We start from the raw sequence: 18,700 nt of genomic DNA, 5'->3' as shown, positions 1-18,700 counted from the left end.
TCTCACAGCCAGTCCGCCATCAGAATGGATATGAAGAAATGCAAAAAAATCCTCCTCAGCTACGCACCCAGGATGTAGAACATCCCTTTGTCATTCAGGACTGCCCCAACCCTTTTCCAATTTACTACTAGCCAAAGACGCACCTTTCTGAAGAACATTACATCGTGGTGCACTTTAACTTTTACAAATCCGCTGCACCTTGAATCACACGTTGACAGTATTTTTTTACCTTGCTGCCTTTCACCTAGGGTCGGACGATGTAGTTACCAAATACGTACATATGTGTTGCGTGCCGTTTAAGCAAGGCACGCCTTTTATTGAAGCATTGTCGTGATGTAGGATTTATTTCTGCTTTGTCCAACATTATTTATGTCTTACGTGATCTGTGTTACTCTGGAAGCTGTTTGTGACTAACGTTTTCAATAGGATGTGTTGAGTAGATGTAATTTTATTTCTTAATAAACCTATGCAGTGTTATAATTCTGAAATCACTATTGGATCAAAGTGCAAAGTAGCTAGACCTTAATTTCGTTCTGCTTGATTCGTAGTTGGTCTTTAGTCACATAGTATGCCACCATATAATTTGTCTTTCCATGCCGCATAACTTTCCATGCCACATTGGATAATCACTGTGCTACATTATGCCATCACTGATGCATAATTCCAGATTCTGCGAATTTTCACACAATTATTTTCAGTATTAAGTTGTGATAATTGTTCTGTAAATTCATTGTTTAGAAATATGAAAAGTTAACCCTTGCTTCACCTAAAATACGTGACTTTCCATAGGTTGTGCGATGAGAGTAATCTTTTTAATTAAAAAATGACATTTATTGCCCTTAGAAATAATGAATGAAAATGAGAGAGAGGTGAGAGACGTCATCAAAGTGTGCCATGAAAATCTATCTGTGGATGAAGTGTCGCAGTTGGTAATCTCGCCGTGCTGCGGAGCTGTGTCCATGTTCGTAGGTAAACTGCCATCAATTTGCTAGTTTCATCGATAATGTAACTGTGGTAGTTGGCAATCATAACACTTTGCATCTTGATAATGTTTTACTCACAAACATGGCCTTTTTTAAATCAGGGTTCATAAAATCACGACATGGTATGAGACCACGGGCTGCTCTAAAATTATGTATTGTGGCCGAGTTAGCCAGTTCCACTAGTTGTTTAACTTTAAGCATTGCTTTTCCTCAGAGAGGGTTCTGCAAAAGTCATATGAAGCAAGTTGTAACTAGGTGGTCAGTTTCTCCGCTGAGTCTCTCTCATTACTAAAAATATGCGGTTATTTTTTTAGAAGAAAAGGAAACAAACGTACTTGCCACAGCTCCTTTGATCAAAAATACACTCTATGCAGTAATCAACACTCAAGTGACCAAAGGACCCCAGACCATACAAACCTCAGCAGCCACGCTCGCGCTCAACTTCCCACTCCGCAGTCACATCACCCCTCACCTCGAGAAGCTCCTGTGTCTCCCAAACCACAAACGAGCACTCTTCAAACTTCTTACACACACATACAAAACCCAACACATTGGCCTAACGTACTCCGACAACTTCTACAAACCTACCAGACATCTCAGCTCAGATGGACTCCTACTTGCACCTCCTCCCACCACCCTGCATACGCAGAACCAAGTCTGGCAGTCATGCCTTCTATGTTGCTGCTAAAGCCTGAAACGACCTGCCCCTGCACATCAAAAGCTCCCCCTCATTTTTACAATTCCGCAAGAGTCTGAAGACGTTGCTATTCACCTAACCCTTTCAATGGCTCAGCCCATACAACTCCTACCTCAGCGCCAGGATAGCCTCCCAGGTGAGTTGTGTGCTATACAGATACACATAACATAACAAAAAGATCTAGGATTTTTCTTGTTTTAGGAACCATCAATTAGCATATTCAAGACATCACTATAAAGTCTGCTGCCCCTGGATCAGAGAAACTTTAGTGTGGCCTTAGACCCAGGTAACACCGTGAACCACATATATAATAAATGAGTGGCTTGAGGTCTGTGATAATCCATAACCTTTCTAGCACACAACTTCATGCACAAACCAGAATATTTAAATGACCAACAAGTGTGTCATCTTTGTACGAGCACTTGTCTCTTTTGTTTTGATGTCTGGCTGACAATTTGCTTTCTGCCAGAACTCATGTTAACACAGGACGTACGGCCAATATTAAACAACATAGAAATGGGAGCTTTTGGTCATCCCTCTTTCACCATTGGCTTGTTTAGTTGAGGCCCCCAGGCAATGGCTCAATAGGCTGTCCATCATGGTTTGGATTAGCCCATGGCTTCCACAAGTGTTTAAACATATTCAACATAGTCCTGTCAGGCAATTAAGGCTATCAGCAGTGTCACTCTTTTCACAGCACATGATTTCAACTCTGCAAAAGCCGTGCTTGTGATTGTACACTTAACCTATAAACAAAAGAAGGTGCCGAAAATAAGAGATTTTTTTAAAAAAAAGTTTCAAAGCTGCATTTGTTAGGTTTGTAAACAAGTAATGTTACCTTGGCATATCATGTTAGCACCTAATCTAAATTGTTATTTGCCTGTGTTGTTTTAATCATGCAGTTATTTTGAAACTTCAGCAGTCAATTGTGAAGACATCAGGATTAAGGTCATCATTTTCTGAGTAGGTGCAGGGTCAAAGGTCACATGATGTCAATTCCTGTCATGTCATTAAGGTAAAAGCTTGTGTGACGCCACTTCCTCTCGCATTTTGGTGAATCAATGTGCATGTCGGCAGCCTCATCATTTCTTTAAAAGAAAATACAAAAGCTGGGAAATACCATTATCAGAATAAATACGCACAGAAGAAAGCGTGTGCAAGCTTTATTAGGTTTTCGATACTACAAAAGTAGAGCAGGCTTTGTGGCAGAAAACTCATGCAATATTCCCCCAAACACCCGGGTTCGACTGCACAATAGTGTTCCATTGGCTGGCAGAAAGCCCAGTACTTGCTGTAACTATTCATATTTCCACTTCAGTGTGTATCCATGTTGCTCCTTCTTTGACGTGCTTAGCAGTGAGCACACCTTATCAGGCTGCAGTGAGAGTACCTGTTAAATGGAACAGTCTGGACACCCTCTGTTGTGCTGAAGGATCCTATTATTGGCAAAATAATGGCCCTGGTCTCCAGCTTTCCACATACCTGCTGTATGCTATTATAAACGTTTGTGTCCACTACAGTCATATTTTTGATGTATTTACTTATGATGTCAAACTTGGAGGGATAAGGGACCGAGTCTGCTCTGCAGGGTAAGTACATAGACATAAGTCTCTGAAGAGGACGTTTGGTCTATTGAGATATTTTGCCAGCTCTGTGGGCTCAGTTCGCACAGTTTATGTGGTTGCATCCTTCACCTCACTTTGACTTGACTTAGCTCTTAAGTTCTAGAAATAAGGCACACTTCAGGCACGCTCCAAAATAAGGATTTTCGGAACCCCATGTGAAATGCCATTTTGGCGTGGGTATTACTTTGTCTTTAGCTGAACAGTCTGTATGGTGCCACTTGCAATTTAGGATCTTCGTGTGGCCGTTTGGAACCTTCTGCCACACTTTTCGCAATTCCGAAACCTCACTAAACCTTTTGCGATACTCGTCCCTTGGTCCCGTCACCACACCTTTCATTCTCCCTGTCTCTTAAACCACCACATTTAATGGTGTTTGTGTAACAAGGTCTGGGAGAAGCCATCTCTCTCAATTTCTTAATCTACCAGGGCTGTTCTGTTTACTTCTGTTTTACATTCTGTGTAAATATTACCTCGCAGATGGTCTGGTATCCAGTCTTGTGCCCCCGCCAATTCTGGGCCATTTGACCGGTTCTTTAGGATTAATTGTTTCCTCCCACCTACCCTTCGTTAGAAAAATGTACTTTTATTCTTTTTACCTATGGTGTACAAAGACTTGGTGCACCTTTCACAGAATGTGAAGCCAGTATATGGTCTTCTTAGGCTGCCTTCGGTAGAGCACTTTGCAGAAATGAACATGTTAGAACGAGACTTTGCAAAGATAGAGCAGTCTACCATCTGTATATCTCACAAGCTGAAAAAAACAAGTTTTTTTTATACTTTCAGATACGATTACTTGGGTATTCATCTGAATTCCATCTTCTCTGGTCGTCACACATCTTTTTTATTTTTAAACACCTCTCACACCTATGCCAAACCACGCATAAAAGGACACACGTTCACTAACTGAAAAAAACAAACCTGCATTTATAAATCTAGTGTGAACTTTTCATTTCTTATCCCTGAGACTACCCAAAACTAAGCCGTAAAGTTGGATTTTATCATGCAAACATAATAATATAAATAAGATATCATACCAAGTTGTCATTACTTTGCCTCGTTAATTAAAGTCTTAGTCACCTGTCACTTAAGTCACTTGAGTTTGTTCACTTCTTTGGTTTCATTTACAGTTTGGATTCATGTTACTAAAATGTTAATAATTCATATTCAAGCACAGATTGTGATTGAAGATCATGTTATCTTGCATAAGAGTGTGGTACAAACATCATTTTTTCAAAAGGACGGTAATTGGCATGAAACCAGATGGGATCCATAAGGTGAATCGGAACAGGATGAACCTACCATCTTGTTAAATTAAGAATTTATGATCCCACTGGTGCGAAGTTTCAGGTTAGTTGCACATGCTTTCCTTCTCCGGTTTTATTTAAACAGCAGTGTCTAGAGGTCTCTTCCACAAAATGACTCCTTTGGACATGCAGGGGAGACCGACTGTCTATAAAAGGTTGGATTGTGCTAAGGAAAAATTCCTTCCTTGTTTTGGTCACTGAAAAGCCTACTTTGATTCAGGTGCATATCTGGATCAGTAATTGAGCTGTATGTCACACTGGCAGCGGAATATTACCAGGCTCCTAAACAGTCTCTCTGTCTCAAATTCCACTGCTCGTTATTATGTTATGCATGGTTCCCACATGAAGAATCTATCGTTTGCACCAAATTCTCAGTCTGGTAATTCGCTTCTATGACTTTGCCACAGTTCACAACACTCGTCACCCACTGTAGCTGCGTTATGAAGGAACTTCCAAGCCAGGCTGGCAGGGCTCTCTCAAGCTCTGTAGGTGCAGCACAGCTCAGCAAGCAGAAAGCAAAGCTTCAGAAGGGGAAGGAAAAGCAGGGAAGGTGGGACAGGCCATTTTATGTATGGCTCCCCAATACCCCCTTGCCTCCATTAAGCAGTTATAAGCAGGGGCAGATGATTTTGGGGGCCATACGTACCATAACATTATAGATGGATAACTTTGAGTTATATGATATTTTTAACTTTGGAGCTCTGAGTGACAGACAACTCGAGCTTCACTCTTGTTGCCTGTTTGATGTCACTTGGAACTCCTTGGTGAAAACCATTACCGTAACTCAGTTACCCTTATATAATTCACCTTGAAAATGCTTTTCTGTCCCTCTGAAAGATAAAGTATTTCCGAGTGATGCTAAAAAAAAGACGATTCCCTGTCTTCCCAAGTGATTTCAAGTTCTCCTGTGTCAGTCATGAGAGGATTATGAGGATCTTTGTTTACTATAAGTTGTAGTACTCGTAGTGCTTGATTTAAGTTCAGCAATTATGTTCCTCTGTTTCTTTCCTCTGTGTGTGGTTATGTTCCTACATTTCTGGTCTGAGTGCGGAATAGAGAGTAGCAATGAGTCCCTAGAAGAGACATCCTTTCTGTGTCCCATTCCACTCTGGCCTCACGGGAAAGATACAGATGTGCCTGCACATTAAGCAAGTGCTTGATGAGCTGTGGAGCAGCCTGCAGGGGGGGGGTAAGGTGACCTTTCCCCTCTCTGGCACTGAAAAGCGGCACATGTAGACATTCTGTAATTCATTTTGGCAGCTTTTCCTTGGATGGCAGCAGACATCAGGAGTCCTAGCAAAGCTGAAACCTCATAGCTCCTCTCCAGATCGAAGGGAGCAGGCCATCAGGGAAACAAGTCACAGCCTGTCCCTTCACAAGCTATTATTAAGAGATACCCGAGACCTGAAAGCGTTTCCACCTATCTTAAGATTTGTACTTTTGTAAGATTGTACATCCGTTAAAATGTCATGTATGTCTTTCCATGCGCATGATTACATTAACAACTAACGAGTATATTGCACCAAATAATGACTTTATCCTATTAATATTGCCATATGGCATGTCTGCAGTTTTTAAGTGTTGTAATTAAAAGGTTCTGTTATTACCCAGCTAAATGTATTTAATCTACCTATCTCAGAAGGATGGAAGGTTGAATCAGATTTGCCAGGATTCAAACTATGACCCGGAGATCACCAGCCACAAATATCATCCCTGGGCGTCCAGCTCAATGGATCACTGTACCAGCGTACAAACTACATTGTTTTGTCGTGTAATAAGTAGTGTTTACAACTACCCAACAGAAATTATGCTGATAACATTACAATAATAAGCATTTTACTGCTGCATACAGTTGTTTGGAGAAAGTACGTGATTCACTCAGCTACTTTACCATAGTTGTGACTTATGGCTGGCAGTTTAGAGGCAGGTAGGAGTAGTTTTTTTTTTGCCAAACCTCTACTTCATTCTGCGCTGACTCTTCTTACATAATGCTCCTGAATCACACAGTGGCCTTGGAATTAAGCGGAGTAAGATTTAAAGCAGAATCCTTTTCAGAGGGAAGGAGAGTATACCCAAGAGCCCTCCTTTTGAATAGTTTAGATGTTCTGATGTTAGTTGACGTTGTTTTGAATGTGAAAACAATTAAAAAAAATGTTGATAGCATGATCACTCCTACTCAGTGAGGCAACAGTCACCAGTTCTTGTTGGGCCACCTCAGTACACCTTTATAAGCCACCTTTATAGTCTTTCCCTCACAGTTTCAGCTTTCTCAGTTCTGTGCTCCTGTACTTTGCTACTGATTATAAGAGGAGTGTGCAAACGACTCTGAGCAGGCCAATTCTACTGGGTAGATCACATATATATTTTCGGTCTTATGCCAAATTCCTCTGTTATCCATGAAAAAGGTATATGAGGCTTTCCCTATGGAACTGAAATAGGGAAAACTGTTCTGTTTTTAAATGGTTTAAAGGTTTCCTCTTCTCCTTTTGTGAGAGAAAAGTCAACAGGTACAGCCCGAGCAGGAGCCCGAGGAGAGCCTGAGCAGGAGCCCGACACGTCATTCTCTGGGCAGCGCCTGCGCCCCTCTACCGGTCTGCACCCTGGACATGTGTCCAGGCTCACACATGCTAAAGGCCAGCCCTATTCCAGAGCTCCTCAATGACAGGCTGTGGCGCTGCTTCCTTATGTTCTATCTGCTACAGAGTCCTATTGGAAATCACAAGCCTGGCTGAGATGCTTTTTAGAATCCCAGTCTTAATATCTCAGGTGTGTTTTGTAGCTGATAAGTGTGTCTCCTTTCCCACACACGTGTACTTCTTTCTACACCTTCAGATGCTATGCTATCACAAAAGTCTCAACTCCTACTTCATTCTTAAAACCCTGCATGAAACTTTACTTTAAATTATATCTACTGATCGTTCATTTCCCGTTGCTTTCCATCACATCATCCTCTCCTTACCCTCCAGCATCTGCTTGCCTTCCTGAGCATAAACCTCCTCTGTTGTATGCATATCTGCCTCACTCTCCTCCATATTTCTGCAAACTGACCACACCTCTTCTGCCAAATCACAGGCTCTCCTCCATAACCATTCCTTGCAGTCTATTAATATCTAATCTCTGCTAGGCTGTCTTGCCATCCGTCTTTTCATTTACATAAGATTACACTGATGGCCTAACCGGACTCCTTTAAGTTTATTCTACTTTAAAGAAATCGCGGGAAATGATTGGAACTGTTTCCTGAGCCCAGAAGATGAACTCCACAATAGCTAATGCCCACTGGAATAATGGCCGTGCCATTTTGGCTGCCGTTTAGTCGGCACACCTTACTTACTGTCCAGGCCGTACTGTTTTTTTCTTTGTAATCAGCACGCCTTACCTATTAGCCTTACTTACTGTTGCCATTTCTTCTATGTTTACCATACTACCTCTATTTTTCATGATGTTTAATGTTACAGCGAGCTTGCTTAGTAGACCACTCTCTGGCCTCCGTATTATGATTTCTAGTAGCTAGCACATTTTCCTTACAAGTACTCCCCGCATTGGAGCCCTTTTGGTCACCTTAAAAAATTAGTCACCTTATTTCCCATTCACTCTTTGTCCTGTTCTTGCCTGAGAACTCCTTTTGTGCTTTTTCCCCTAGGCACGAGACTTACCATGGTCTCTTACATCAGGGTCTACCCTATACCCTGTTGCATTAACAAGTGACTGACCTTATTTCGACCCTCTGTTCTACTGTGCAGTTCAAAGGTGAGTTCCCAACATATGGGATGGTCCTTTAATATAGCCCTAAATCTCTTAAACTGTGGGGCCACCACTGAACATCATCATTCTTCCTCTTTTAGACATAAGCATTTTTGTTTGGGAACTCGTATGCTCAAAGAAGTATGGCAATCTACTACTTCCCTTTTAAATGTTTGCTTTGTTATTCTTTGCAACAATGCTTGGTCTCCCCAACTATGATTCACCACCACCCCTTTGGGTCTTTCCAGTATGCTAATTCACAATAACCTTAACGGGGCTAAGATTAAACTCACCTTTGACTCATCCAACAACACTGTTATGCGGTGGGCACATATGATGCTGTTCATTGCACTGGCTGGATTGCCCTGTCACTAACCATCCTGCGTGCTTCACAATCTTTTGGCTCCTTCTGTTTTGACATTAGGGGTACTTAACCACCTGTCCCCTACTTGGGATGGACGCATGCTTAACCAACAGAACATACACTGTTAATCTCTATGTTATCATCCTCAACACCTACATACAAGCTTTGGCAATCATATCTCTGTATATCTTGCAGCCTTGAAAAAGTCACCTGTTGTGACAAAACAGGTATTGGCTGTGATCGCGGAACAATGCTCATCCTATTACTATGATGTCCATGTCTAGAAATAAAAGGAACCTACTACAACTAACTCATCTGGGTGACGTGTTAATTATGAGCATTTTTTGAGTGCTGCGGTATCTTTGTAATACCCACTGGAATAATAATAACCGGAGTAGCATACTACCCACCAGAAAGTACTTCAAAGCCTGGTCACGTCAAAGGTAGTAAGCACTATATAATGCAATTAGAATTCATTGTGTTCACCACAGCTTCCAGAATTGTCCCCTTGCTACCTGTTTACTTCGCCCCACTGGACTCAAATAACGTAACAATTTCTATGTATTACTTTGCTCTTCGTCCCTTATAACACCTCTGCGCTCATTAGTTTTGCAAGATGATAGTCGACGCTTTATCAAACCCAAACATAAATCAGTAGTTCGAAAAGTGAGGTAGTGTGTACTGTATTTAGAAACGCTTGTAATACAAGTGAGAAGCAGCAGGTAGCAGCAGAGTCCAAGATAGAAGACTGTAATGTTTTCTCTATCGAAATTTGCTACCAGCCCATCAGTTTGTTTGCCTTCCGGTTCTCTTTTTTTTCTTGTGACAAATCTTAATTAAGGAAATAACTACATAGTGGTCTAGGGATACATTTTACCTTCTTCGCTTCTTTTAACAGCCTTTGCTGTTTTCGAGTTAGAGGGGCGGGGTTGGAATGGGGCACAGAAAATTTAAGAGCAACAAAAGAGAATGTAAAATTGTCATTCAGAGAAAGCTTGGATTGTCAGCAAAGCACAATCCTGTCAAATTCTCATTAAGTAAATATGTACGTTTAGTTTTTATTTATCCCAGCCAACATTTTTATGTTCAAGGGTCAAGGGTGACGGCTCCAGATGATTCTTTTTTTTGTTTTTTTGTTTTAAAAGCAGATCTTTGCCTCCTGGGACGTTTCGCTTACAATTTTTTGCCTACAGGCTTCAAAACTTCAGCATGCTTAATGCCACAGGTCAATTCGGAGTACCATTCCAACTTATATTTCTTTTTCTGACCATGCCACATCAGTTTGGAACTAGCCATATGCAAATCAGTCTCGACCCTGCGCCAGTAGGAACACAAGCAATCTAAGACTGTTTCTCCTTGACTGAGGCTTATTAGTCTGGTGTAGCCTAGTTCCAATGGCACAGTGAGCCCGAGACCCGCTTGTGAACATACCACTTAGGGCAGTACTTCAAACATACAAAAGGTGGTGCAAGGAATTCTTGAGTTAGTCTAACCACTGTTGTAGTTAGTTATCTCAAGTAACTATTATTCATGCCCTAAGGTAACTATAACTCGCGCCTCCATCATGCACAGTTTTTTTGCATTTTTTTTTTTACTGCAAATATTACATTGATATTATCAGGATGTTATCAAAGATGTCGAGTGCCGTAATTTGTGGGGTAATTATCAGTGCATGGCGAGGGCGCAAGTTATAGTTAACTTAGGGCACAAGTTACAATTACTTGAGGTAACTCTAACTATAACTGGAGAATTTCTTTGGTTTTGTACTTTTAAAATGTGAGCCTAACTATAACGTCCTTGTAACCTTTAGCTTTTTAAGTGAATTTCGATGTTTTTTTAAAATTCTACTTCCTAACTATAACGTCCCTCTAACCTTTGTGCTTTTTCAGTGAATTTCTGTGTTTTTTTGTAACATATAGTAATTTTTATTACTATACATTAATCCAGCCACCGCCAAGCATAGTCAAAGCCCTGAGGCCAACCCCATACATGCACGCAACCTTGCACCGTGCATGACCCTCGACTGTGCGTGGCAAGGGTTGGCTGCAAGGCCAGGGCTGTGGCCAGACCCTGCGGCCAACCCCCCAACCACCCAACTCACACCAAGCATGGTCCTCTGGCCGTGCGCAGAGGAAGTTAACCGTGGCCTGTTTCTATGGGTGTGAGAATAAGTGTGAGAGGGTGTATCTGGGGGCGAGAGTGGCTGTGAGAGTGTCTGGGTGTGTGAGTGGGTGCATCAGTGTCTGTGTGGGTCTGTGAGTGGGTGTGTGAGGGTTTCAATGGGTCTGTGAGTGGTTGTCTGAGTGAGTCTGTCAGTGGGTGCATAAGGGTCTGAGTGGATGCGTGAGTGGGAGAAAGATTGATAAAGAGTAATTGAGAAAGAGAGGGAGAGAGAGAGGTTTTTTAGGTTTCAATGATTGATAAATATAGAATTAGATATTTCCAAACAAATTGACAAGAGAAATGTATTTGTCAATGAAAATGAGTGAGATCACCTTTCAGTATGAACCTTTTAAACTTTTGAAGTTTAAAAGAAATTAAAGAAGGAAAATGACCAGGGACACACCTGGAGTAGAACTTCAACTTTCAATGTGAGAGTCTGTGACCTTAACCTTTAGGCTTTGCATCTAAACAGAACTATAATGTTCGTCCCAAACATCTTGCTAGTTTAACACTTTGAAGTCATTGCAATGACAACCTCTCTTTCTCTTTTCCATCCTCCTGAAGGCTTCTGCGGTCCTAGCCGGCTCCCCACTTCCTGTGAGAGCCGGCATTGCTCCTCCAAGCAGGGAGCCTCTTTTAAAGCAGGAACAATGTTTTAATCTGTCTTCCCCGCACTCATATTTGCATGTAGGGAAGACAGATGAAAACTCACCTTTCTCCAAGTGAGAACTGTTTGACAGCTCTCACTTGCAGAAAGCAGACTTTGTTTGCGTTTGCTTGCTGGGAGCTGACGGCTCCGACCAAGAAAAGCAAACAAACAGCTATGTTCCGAGTGTGGGCATCATTGGCTTCTCAAGGGGAGGACATGCGGCCCCTCTCCATCTGTGAATTTAGCCCCAGGGAGGTGGCAGTCCCCAGGGTGCGGGGATTCAAAACGGACCCCCTTTCTTTTTTTTTCCTCTTTGACCTGGGGAGGTGGCAGTCCATGCTGCCCCCTACTTCATATTTCTTTTAAGCCCTGGGGCGGTGGCATTCCTCCGGCCTCGGGGGGGGCGGGGGCAGCTCCCCCGCATTGGAAATTTAAATGCCTCCGGGACCTGGCCCACCCTGGGGCTTGTAAAAAATAAAAAAAAATTAAAAAAAGCACCGAAGCCCGCAATTGTTTTTTTTGTTGTTGTTGTATTTTTTCCTGAATTCACAACATCGCTGCATATTGCAGGAAAAATTGATACAAAAATGTTTTTTGCTTGGGGGGACCCCACACCAGAGCTAAGGGGGACCCCACACCAGAGCTAAGGGGTCAGGGTGACTCTACGTTGGCCCCTTGTCTTGTCTTTTTTTTTTTTTATATATACTTTTTTGTGGGACTCGGCTGAAGCTGATGGCTGCTAATACTTCCTTGTTGAAGTGTTGGCAGCCAATCAGTGCTTTGCATTTCCCTGCACGAGCTTGTTATGATTCACTAAGTCTTCGTGAACTCAGATATACAAATTTGGATTTCCTTTAATTTCTCCTAAACTACTGAACAGATTCACACCAAACACCTCAATCCGCAGTCTGCGTACAGACAGCTAGCTTTCTGCCAAAATTATGTGTAGTTCGTCCAGTGGTTCGAGCTGTATTCGTGCTCAAAGGTTCTATGCGCATTAACATGGAAAACACAACTTTTTTGACCCCTCCCACCCTTTTTCTCGGCCCCCGCTTGATGGACCACCCCAAAACTTTCTGTGTGCTACAAGCATCACCGGCAGTTTATTTTGGAAATTTTTGTGAAGATTCATCAAACGGTGCCAAAGACATAGGAAAGTCAAAAAAATTGTGTTCCTATGGAAACATGGTCCCAACTATAACTACCTTCTTGTGACCACCAGTAGGTAATATATATTCATGTGCAGCTCACACCCCTTCCCTGCTGCATGCCCTCGCTATTTCCTTTTTTTCCACTCATTATTGTTTATATAAACCCCCATTCTACATTTTCTGTAGTTGTGATGTTTGTTTTTTGCCCTCTATCCCCATATCTCCATCTTCCTTCAGATTCAATAGCTTATGCCATTGGTTGTCTGAAAGAGCTGTCCTGCATAATCGTTCATTTTGTGTTCAGGGAATGGTCATCTGGTGCAACCATGCTGTGTTTGTGTGCGCCAAAACTGTTGCAGTCTCTCCAGAATCTCATGGCTTGAATGCTAAGTAATGGTGTACCAAGTGTGAAAGAAACATTCAATTTCATTAATTGACAGAAGAGTCAATTGGTAAGTGTAGAGTCTAATAATGGTGGTGAAGAGAAAATTAACTTTGTCAAAAGATTACCCCCGTACCTGATAAACTTCACCCAGCCCGGCTTGAGCTCTATGTAGCTAAGACACGTTTGGCATCAAAAACCATTGCCATACATGGTCTATTCCTTTGACAAGTCTAGCCAATCTTCTTGTATGGAAAGCAAAGTCCCAAGACCATATCACACAAAGCGTCACATGTTTATCTCCTCTGTGGTTTGCTGCAGACTTCTTGCACCAAGGGCTCTGCTGCCTATCTGCTTCCCTCAGCTGGCTCTAAAACTCAGTCTGCTCTTATGACTCCAGAGACTTGCACCAGTTAGTCAAGCCCTGCACCTTATGTGAGTGATCTCTGTTGCGTTCCCGGTCTGATGGGGTTAGGTCCATCTCCTGACTCTTCCTTCAGCCTTGCAGTCAAGCCTGTCTGCTGCACAGTGCAGATGACTGTTGAGAACAAGAGTGTTAGAAATGGGGTCTCTGATTGGCAGATGTATACACCCTTGTCCAAGTAAGGACCACAATCCTAGTCAGGGTAAGCCACAATCCAATCCAAAATATTTTGTGCTCACCCGTTGGTAGCTTGGCACTGAGCAGTGAGGCTTAACTTAAAAGGCAATTTGTAAAGTATTTGTGCAATTTTTCATACAGTAACACACTGAAAACAAGACAAAAATACACCACACAGGTTTAGAAAAATAGATAATATTTATCTGAATAAAATAAGGTCAAATCGACAAAGATCCATTAAGCGCAAGTTTGAATATCACTTTTAAAAGGTTTAAAAGAGTCTCAATCCACAAAACAGTTGTCTCTTTGCTACACACAGTACCTGGTATGTGTCAAAAATAAAGATGCCCGGAGACCACAGAGGAGATGCGTGGAAAAATAAGTTGTTGCATTGGATTTTCTTATGCGGCACAGACGATGCTTCACTTATTTCCATGCTGCAAGGGGTTTGGGTCATTTTTTGGTGCACATTCTTGGTTCCTCACTGTGATGCGGGGATATTTTGATAGCCAGGGACAATGCGTTAAAAATCCTTGATGCGCTGGAAATCCTTGATGTGCTGGAAAAAGCAATAGGCGCTGCATCGATCCAGTAGGCGATGCGTCAAATTTTCCGTCGCAAGGTAGGTGCAGCATCGAATTTCCAGTCGGGGCTGCGTTGTTCCAGTCGGCTCTGTGACACTTTCTTGGCTGCAATGCAGGCTTCACGTTGATTTCTGCAGGCGTTGTATCGATTTTCGACGCACAAAGAATTTCTTGAAGAGGTGAAGTCTTTGTTGGCCCTGAGACTTCAGAAGCATGAGGCAAGCTCAATCCAAACCCTTAGAGAGCACATTTGGGGAAGGCAGAGTCCTTCCAGCAAAGTCGGAGGCCAGCAGGGCAACAATCCTTCTCAGCATAGCAGTCCATAGGAGTCCTTTGGGCCAGACAGCTCCTCTGACTGGGTGCAGGTGTACGGCTAGAAGTTTCTGAGTCAGTGGGGTCAAAAACCCAGTTTATATACCAAAAAAAGCCTTTGGGGTGGGGGAGACATCAAAGAGTGGTTTTGAAATGCACTAGTTCCCCTTTCAGTCCAGTCCTGTTTTTAAGGGTCCAAGTGGTTTTTTTTTCAGTCCCTTTGTGTGAGGGCAGGCCAGCGGCCTTTGAAATGTAAGTGTCAGGCACTCCACCCTTCCAGCCCAGGAAGACCCATGCAGTATTCAGATGAATGTAGATGGGACTGAGGCCCTTATTTCAAGTCTGGCAGTCCCCTAGAACCGCCAGACTCGCTGTGGCAGTCGGACCACCGCCAATGCGATCTTAATCCGCCAGGGCAGCGCTGCCCTGGGGAGTACTTCTCCCATGTCAGCAATTGGCATGGGAAGTACAGGGGCCCCCATGGTTAGCCCTGTCATGCTTTTTATCTACTAAATTCCAGGCAGTGAAAGCGTGACGGGTGCTGTCACACCTGACGCACCGCAACATTTCCACTGGCTCGATTACGAGCCAGCCTCAATGTTTTGGGTAGTTTCCCCCTGGGCCAGCGGGAAACTCATAATAGGGCCCGCGGGCGAAAAACCAAATTGTCGGTTTTCTGACTTAACTAGTTTGGCAGGCAGCCCCCACCACCTGCCAAACTCGTAATGAGGCCCTGAGTGTCCTGTGTTTGTGGTTGTCTGGGTGAAATGTACAAGGGAGCTGTCAACCAGAACAGAACAGACATTGATTGGAGACAGGCTGTAAGGTACAGATGGTTTTAAGTGCAGAGAAATGCTCACTTTCTCAAAGCTGCATTTCTAAAACAGTAATATAAAATCCAACCTCACCAATAAGCAGGGTTTTCTATCGCCATTCTGGCCATACTGAATATGACCTGGTTACCCCTTTCAGGTCAGAATCTACCACTCAAACAGTATATGAGGGCAGAACTAATGCTAGTCCATTAAAGGAGATGGCCTCACAGTACTGGAAAACGAAGTTAGGTGTTTTCCACTACCAGGACATATAAAACACACATGTACATGTCCTGCCTTTTACCTACATAGCACCCTTCCCTATGGGTTACCTAGGGCCTACCTTAGGGGTGACTTATATGTAGACAAAGGGGAGTTTAAGGCTTAGCAAGTACTTTTTAAATGCCAATTCGAAGTGGCATTGAAACTCTACACACAGGCCTTACAATGGCAGGCCTGCGACATGGTTAAGGGGCTACTTATGTGGGTGGCACAATCAGTGCTGCAGGCCCACTTGTAGCATTTAATTTACAGGCCCTGTGCACATGTAGTGCACTTTGCAAGGGAATTATAAGTAACTCAAAAATGCCAATTGGGATGAACCAATGTTACCATGTTTAAGGGAGAGAGAATATACACTTAAGCACTGGTTATCAATGATAAAGTGTGCAGGGTCCTAAAACCAGCAAAAACAGTGTCAGAAAAGTAGAGGGAGGCAGGCAAAAAGTTGGGGGATGACCATCCTAAAGCTGTTAGGTATAATATGTGTCCCCTTCACCTTAAAGTGGGGAGGGATACCCAACCCCCTCACTAAGACGGAGGAATCTGGAGAGACCATAAGCATTGGCGTGGTCCGTCCCTGGGCGATGCTCCACTGTAAAATCCATTCCCTGTAGGGAGATCGACCACGTCAAGAGTTTAATATTTTCACCCCTCATCTGCATGAGCCATTTGAGGGGCCTGTGGTCTGTCTGAACCCGGAAGTGAGTTCCAAACGGGTATGGTCTCAGCTTCTTCAGTGCCTGGACCACAGCAAATGCTTCTCTCTCAATAGCACTCCACCTCTGTTCCTGTGGTAATAGCCTTCTGCTAATAAAGGCTACTGGCTGGTCCAGGCCCTCCTCATTCAGCTGTGCTACACCCGACCCTATGCCATGCGCTGAAGCATCTGTTGCACAATGAACTCCTTTGAGTAGTCAAGGGCCCTGAGCACGATGCCGTGCAAAGGCTTTCTGACCAGCCTCTTTCCAAATCACCAACCTATGTTGCTTTTTTTTAAGGTTAGTTCTGTTGAGGGGGCCATAAAGGTGCCATGACCCTTAACAAACCTACAATAGTACCCAGTGAGGCCTAAGAAGGCTCTCACCTCTGTTTGGGTTCTAAGTGGTTGCAAGGCTGTGATTTTCTCAATCTTGGCCTGGAAGGGCTGCACCTTGCCACCACCTACTAGGTGTCCCAAGTACACCACAGAACCCTGCCCAATCTGGCACTTACTGGCCTTGATTGTCAGGCCTGCTTGTTGCAGGGCCTGAATCACCTCTTGGAGGTGGAGCAGGTGTTCCTCCCAGCTGGAACTGTAGACGGCAATGTCATTTAGATAGTTGGTGCAGAATGCATTCTTACCAGCCAGGACCCCGTTAACCAACAGCTGGAAGGTAGTGGGGGCATTTTTCAAACCAAAAGGCATCACTATGAACTGATAATGTCCCTCAGGAGCTGAAAAAGCAGATCTCCTTTTGGCCTCCTCAGTCAAAGCGATCTGCCAGTACCCTGATGTGAGATCAAAAGTGCTGAGGAATTCGGCAACGCCTATGAGCTCATCAGCTCAGGGGATGGGGTGAGCGTCAGTTTCAGTGACTGAATTGAGACCCCAGTAATCCATGCAGAACTTAAGTTCTGGCTTGGCACAGGGTGGGGCACCCTTTGGTACCATTGCCACAGGGCTGGACCATGGACTGCTAGATTTCTCAATTACCCCAGAGCCAGCATCTTGGCAACTTCATCCTTGATACTGGCCTTCACCCTGTCCGACAACTGTCAATTTTATTCTTTACAGGGGACTCTCACTTGTGTCAATATCATGGACACACAAGTGTGTGAGTACAGGGGTGAGGGAAAACAGGGAGGATTACTGCTCCAGTAGCTGGTAGCAGTCCCATTGTTGGTCCAGGGTCAGGGAGTCCGAGAGATTGACACCCTCCACTGACCCATCACCTTATTGGGCAGAGAGGAGGTCAGAGAGAGGTTCACTCTCTTCCTACACACCCTCATCTGTCACCAGAAGCATGGTGACTCCAGTCCTCTCAAAATGAGGCTTCAGTCTATTTACATGGAGCACCCAAAGGGGGTTCCTAGAGGACTAGGGGCCAGATGTATGAAAGGTTTTTGCACTCGCACACAGTGCGAATTGCAAAAATCGTCCGTTTGCGAGTACAAAAACGTGGTCTGCAATGCATGAAAGGCATTCGCAGACCAAAAATAAGAAATCGCAAACATTTCGATATTTTGCGTTGCGACCTGGTTTTGCGAGTCGCATTTTGTGATTCGGTATTTCCATTAGGAAATTGCGAGGCGCAAAATGCGATTCGCAAATTCCAAATCGCAAATAGATGCATCAAAAAATCGCAATTTGTGATTTTTCGCAGAATGCCACTTTGCACATGCAAAATACCACTAAGTGAAACCAGGTAGTAACCATGTGCAACCTATATAAAGAGGCCCAGAATGCCTCAGACTCTTTTCCACAATGGCTGCACTCTACGTCATGGCGAGGAGAATGAGGATCTTGGCAGGTATGAGGAGAGGGAGGAGGAGACAGGAGCGCATTTTCAGAGTGCGCATTACACTTTTTGACCTGACAGAGGAGGAAATATTTGAGCAGTATAGGTCGAACTCATCCATGATACTTGATCTGATAGCTGAGCTACAACCCATACTGCAGCACAGAACAGTAAGGACTCACAGCATACCCACCCATGTGCAGGTATTATGCTCCCTACACCTACTTGCCTCAGGGAGCTATCAAGGGGTCATAGCAGCAGCTGGAGGGGTTTCACAGAGTACCCTCTCCAGATTTTTCAATGCATTTATCAACGCCATGCTGAGCAAACTCCAACAGTACATAAGATTCCCCCACACCCCACAGGAAATACAGCAGACAAAAATAGAGTTTTACCAGATAGCACAGTTCCCCCACGTCCTAGGTGCCATAGATGGCACACATGTGGCAATCTGTCCACCATCAGCCACAGAGTATGTGTACCGAAACCGTAAATACCAACATTCCATGAATATTCAGGTGATATGCAATGCCTCGTATATCATAACTG

At 43.6% G+C, this 18,700-nt stretch overlaps 1 protein-coding gene across 1 annotated transcript in view; it reads left to right on the top strand.

The window, feature by feature from the left end:
• Window positions 1-848: 848 nt before the first annotated feature.
• Window positions 849-18,700, top strand: part of LOC138283702 (molybdopterin synthase catalytic subunit-like) — a 66,629-nt gene continuing 48,777 nt past the window's right edge. Inside the window, exon 1 of the mRNA XM_069221720.1 lies at window positions 849-969. Coding sequence (XP_069077821.1) covers window positions 849-969 — 121 coding nt within the window. The remainder of the gene's footprint in view (window positions 970-18,700) is intronic.

The sequence above is a fragment of the Pleurodeles waltl genome, chromosome 1_1 (genome assembly GCF_031143425.1).
Source record: "Pleurodeles waltl isolate 20211129_DDA chromosome 1_1, aPleWal1.hap1.20221129, whole genome shotgun sequence".
Classification (NCBI taxonomy): Eukaryota; Metazoa; Chordata; class Amphibia; order Caudata; family Salamandridae; genus Pleurodeles; species Pleurodeles waltl.
Note: the sequence above shows the minus strand (reverse complement) of the source record. Positions and strands in the feature narration are given on the sequence as shown.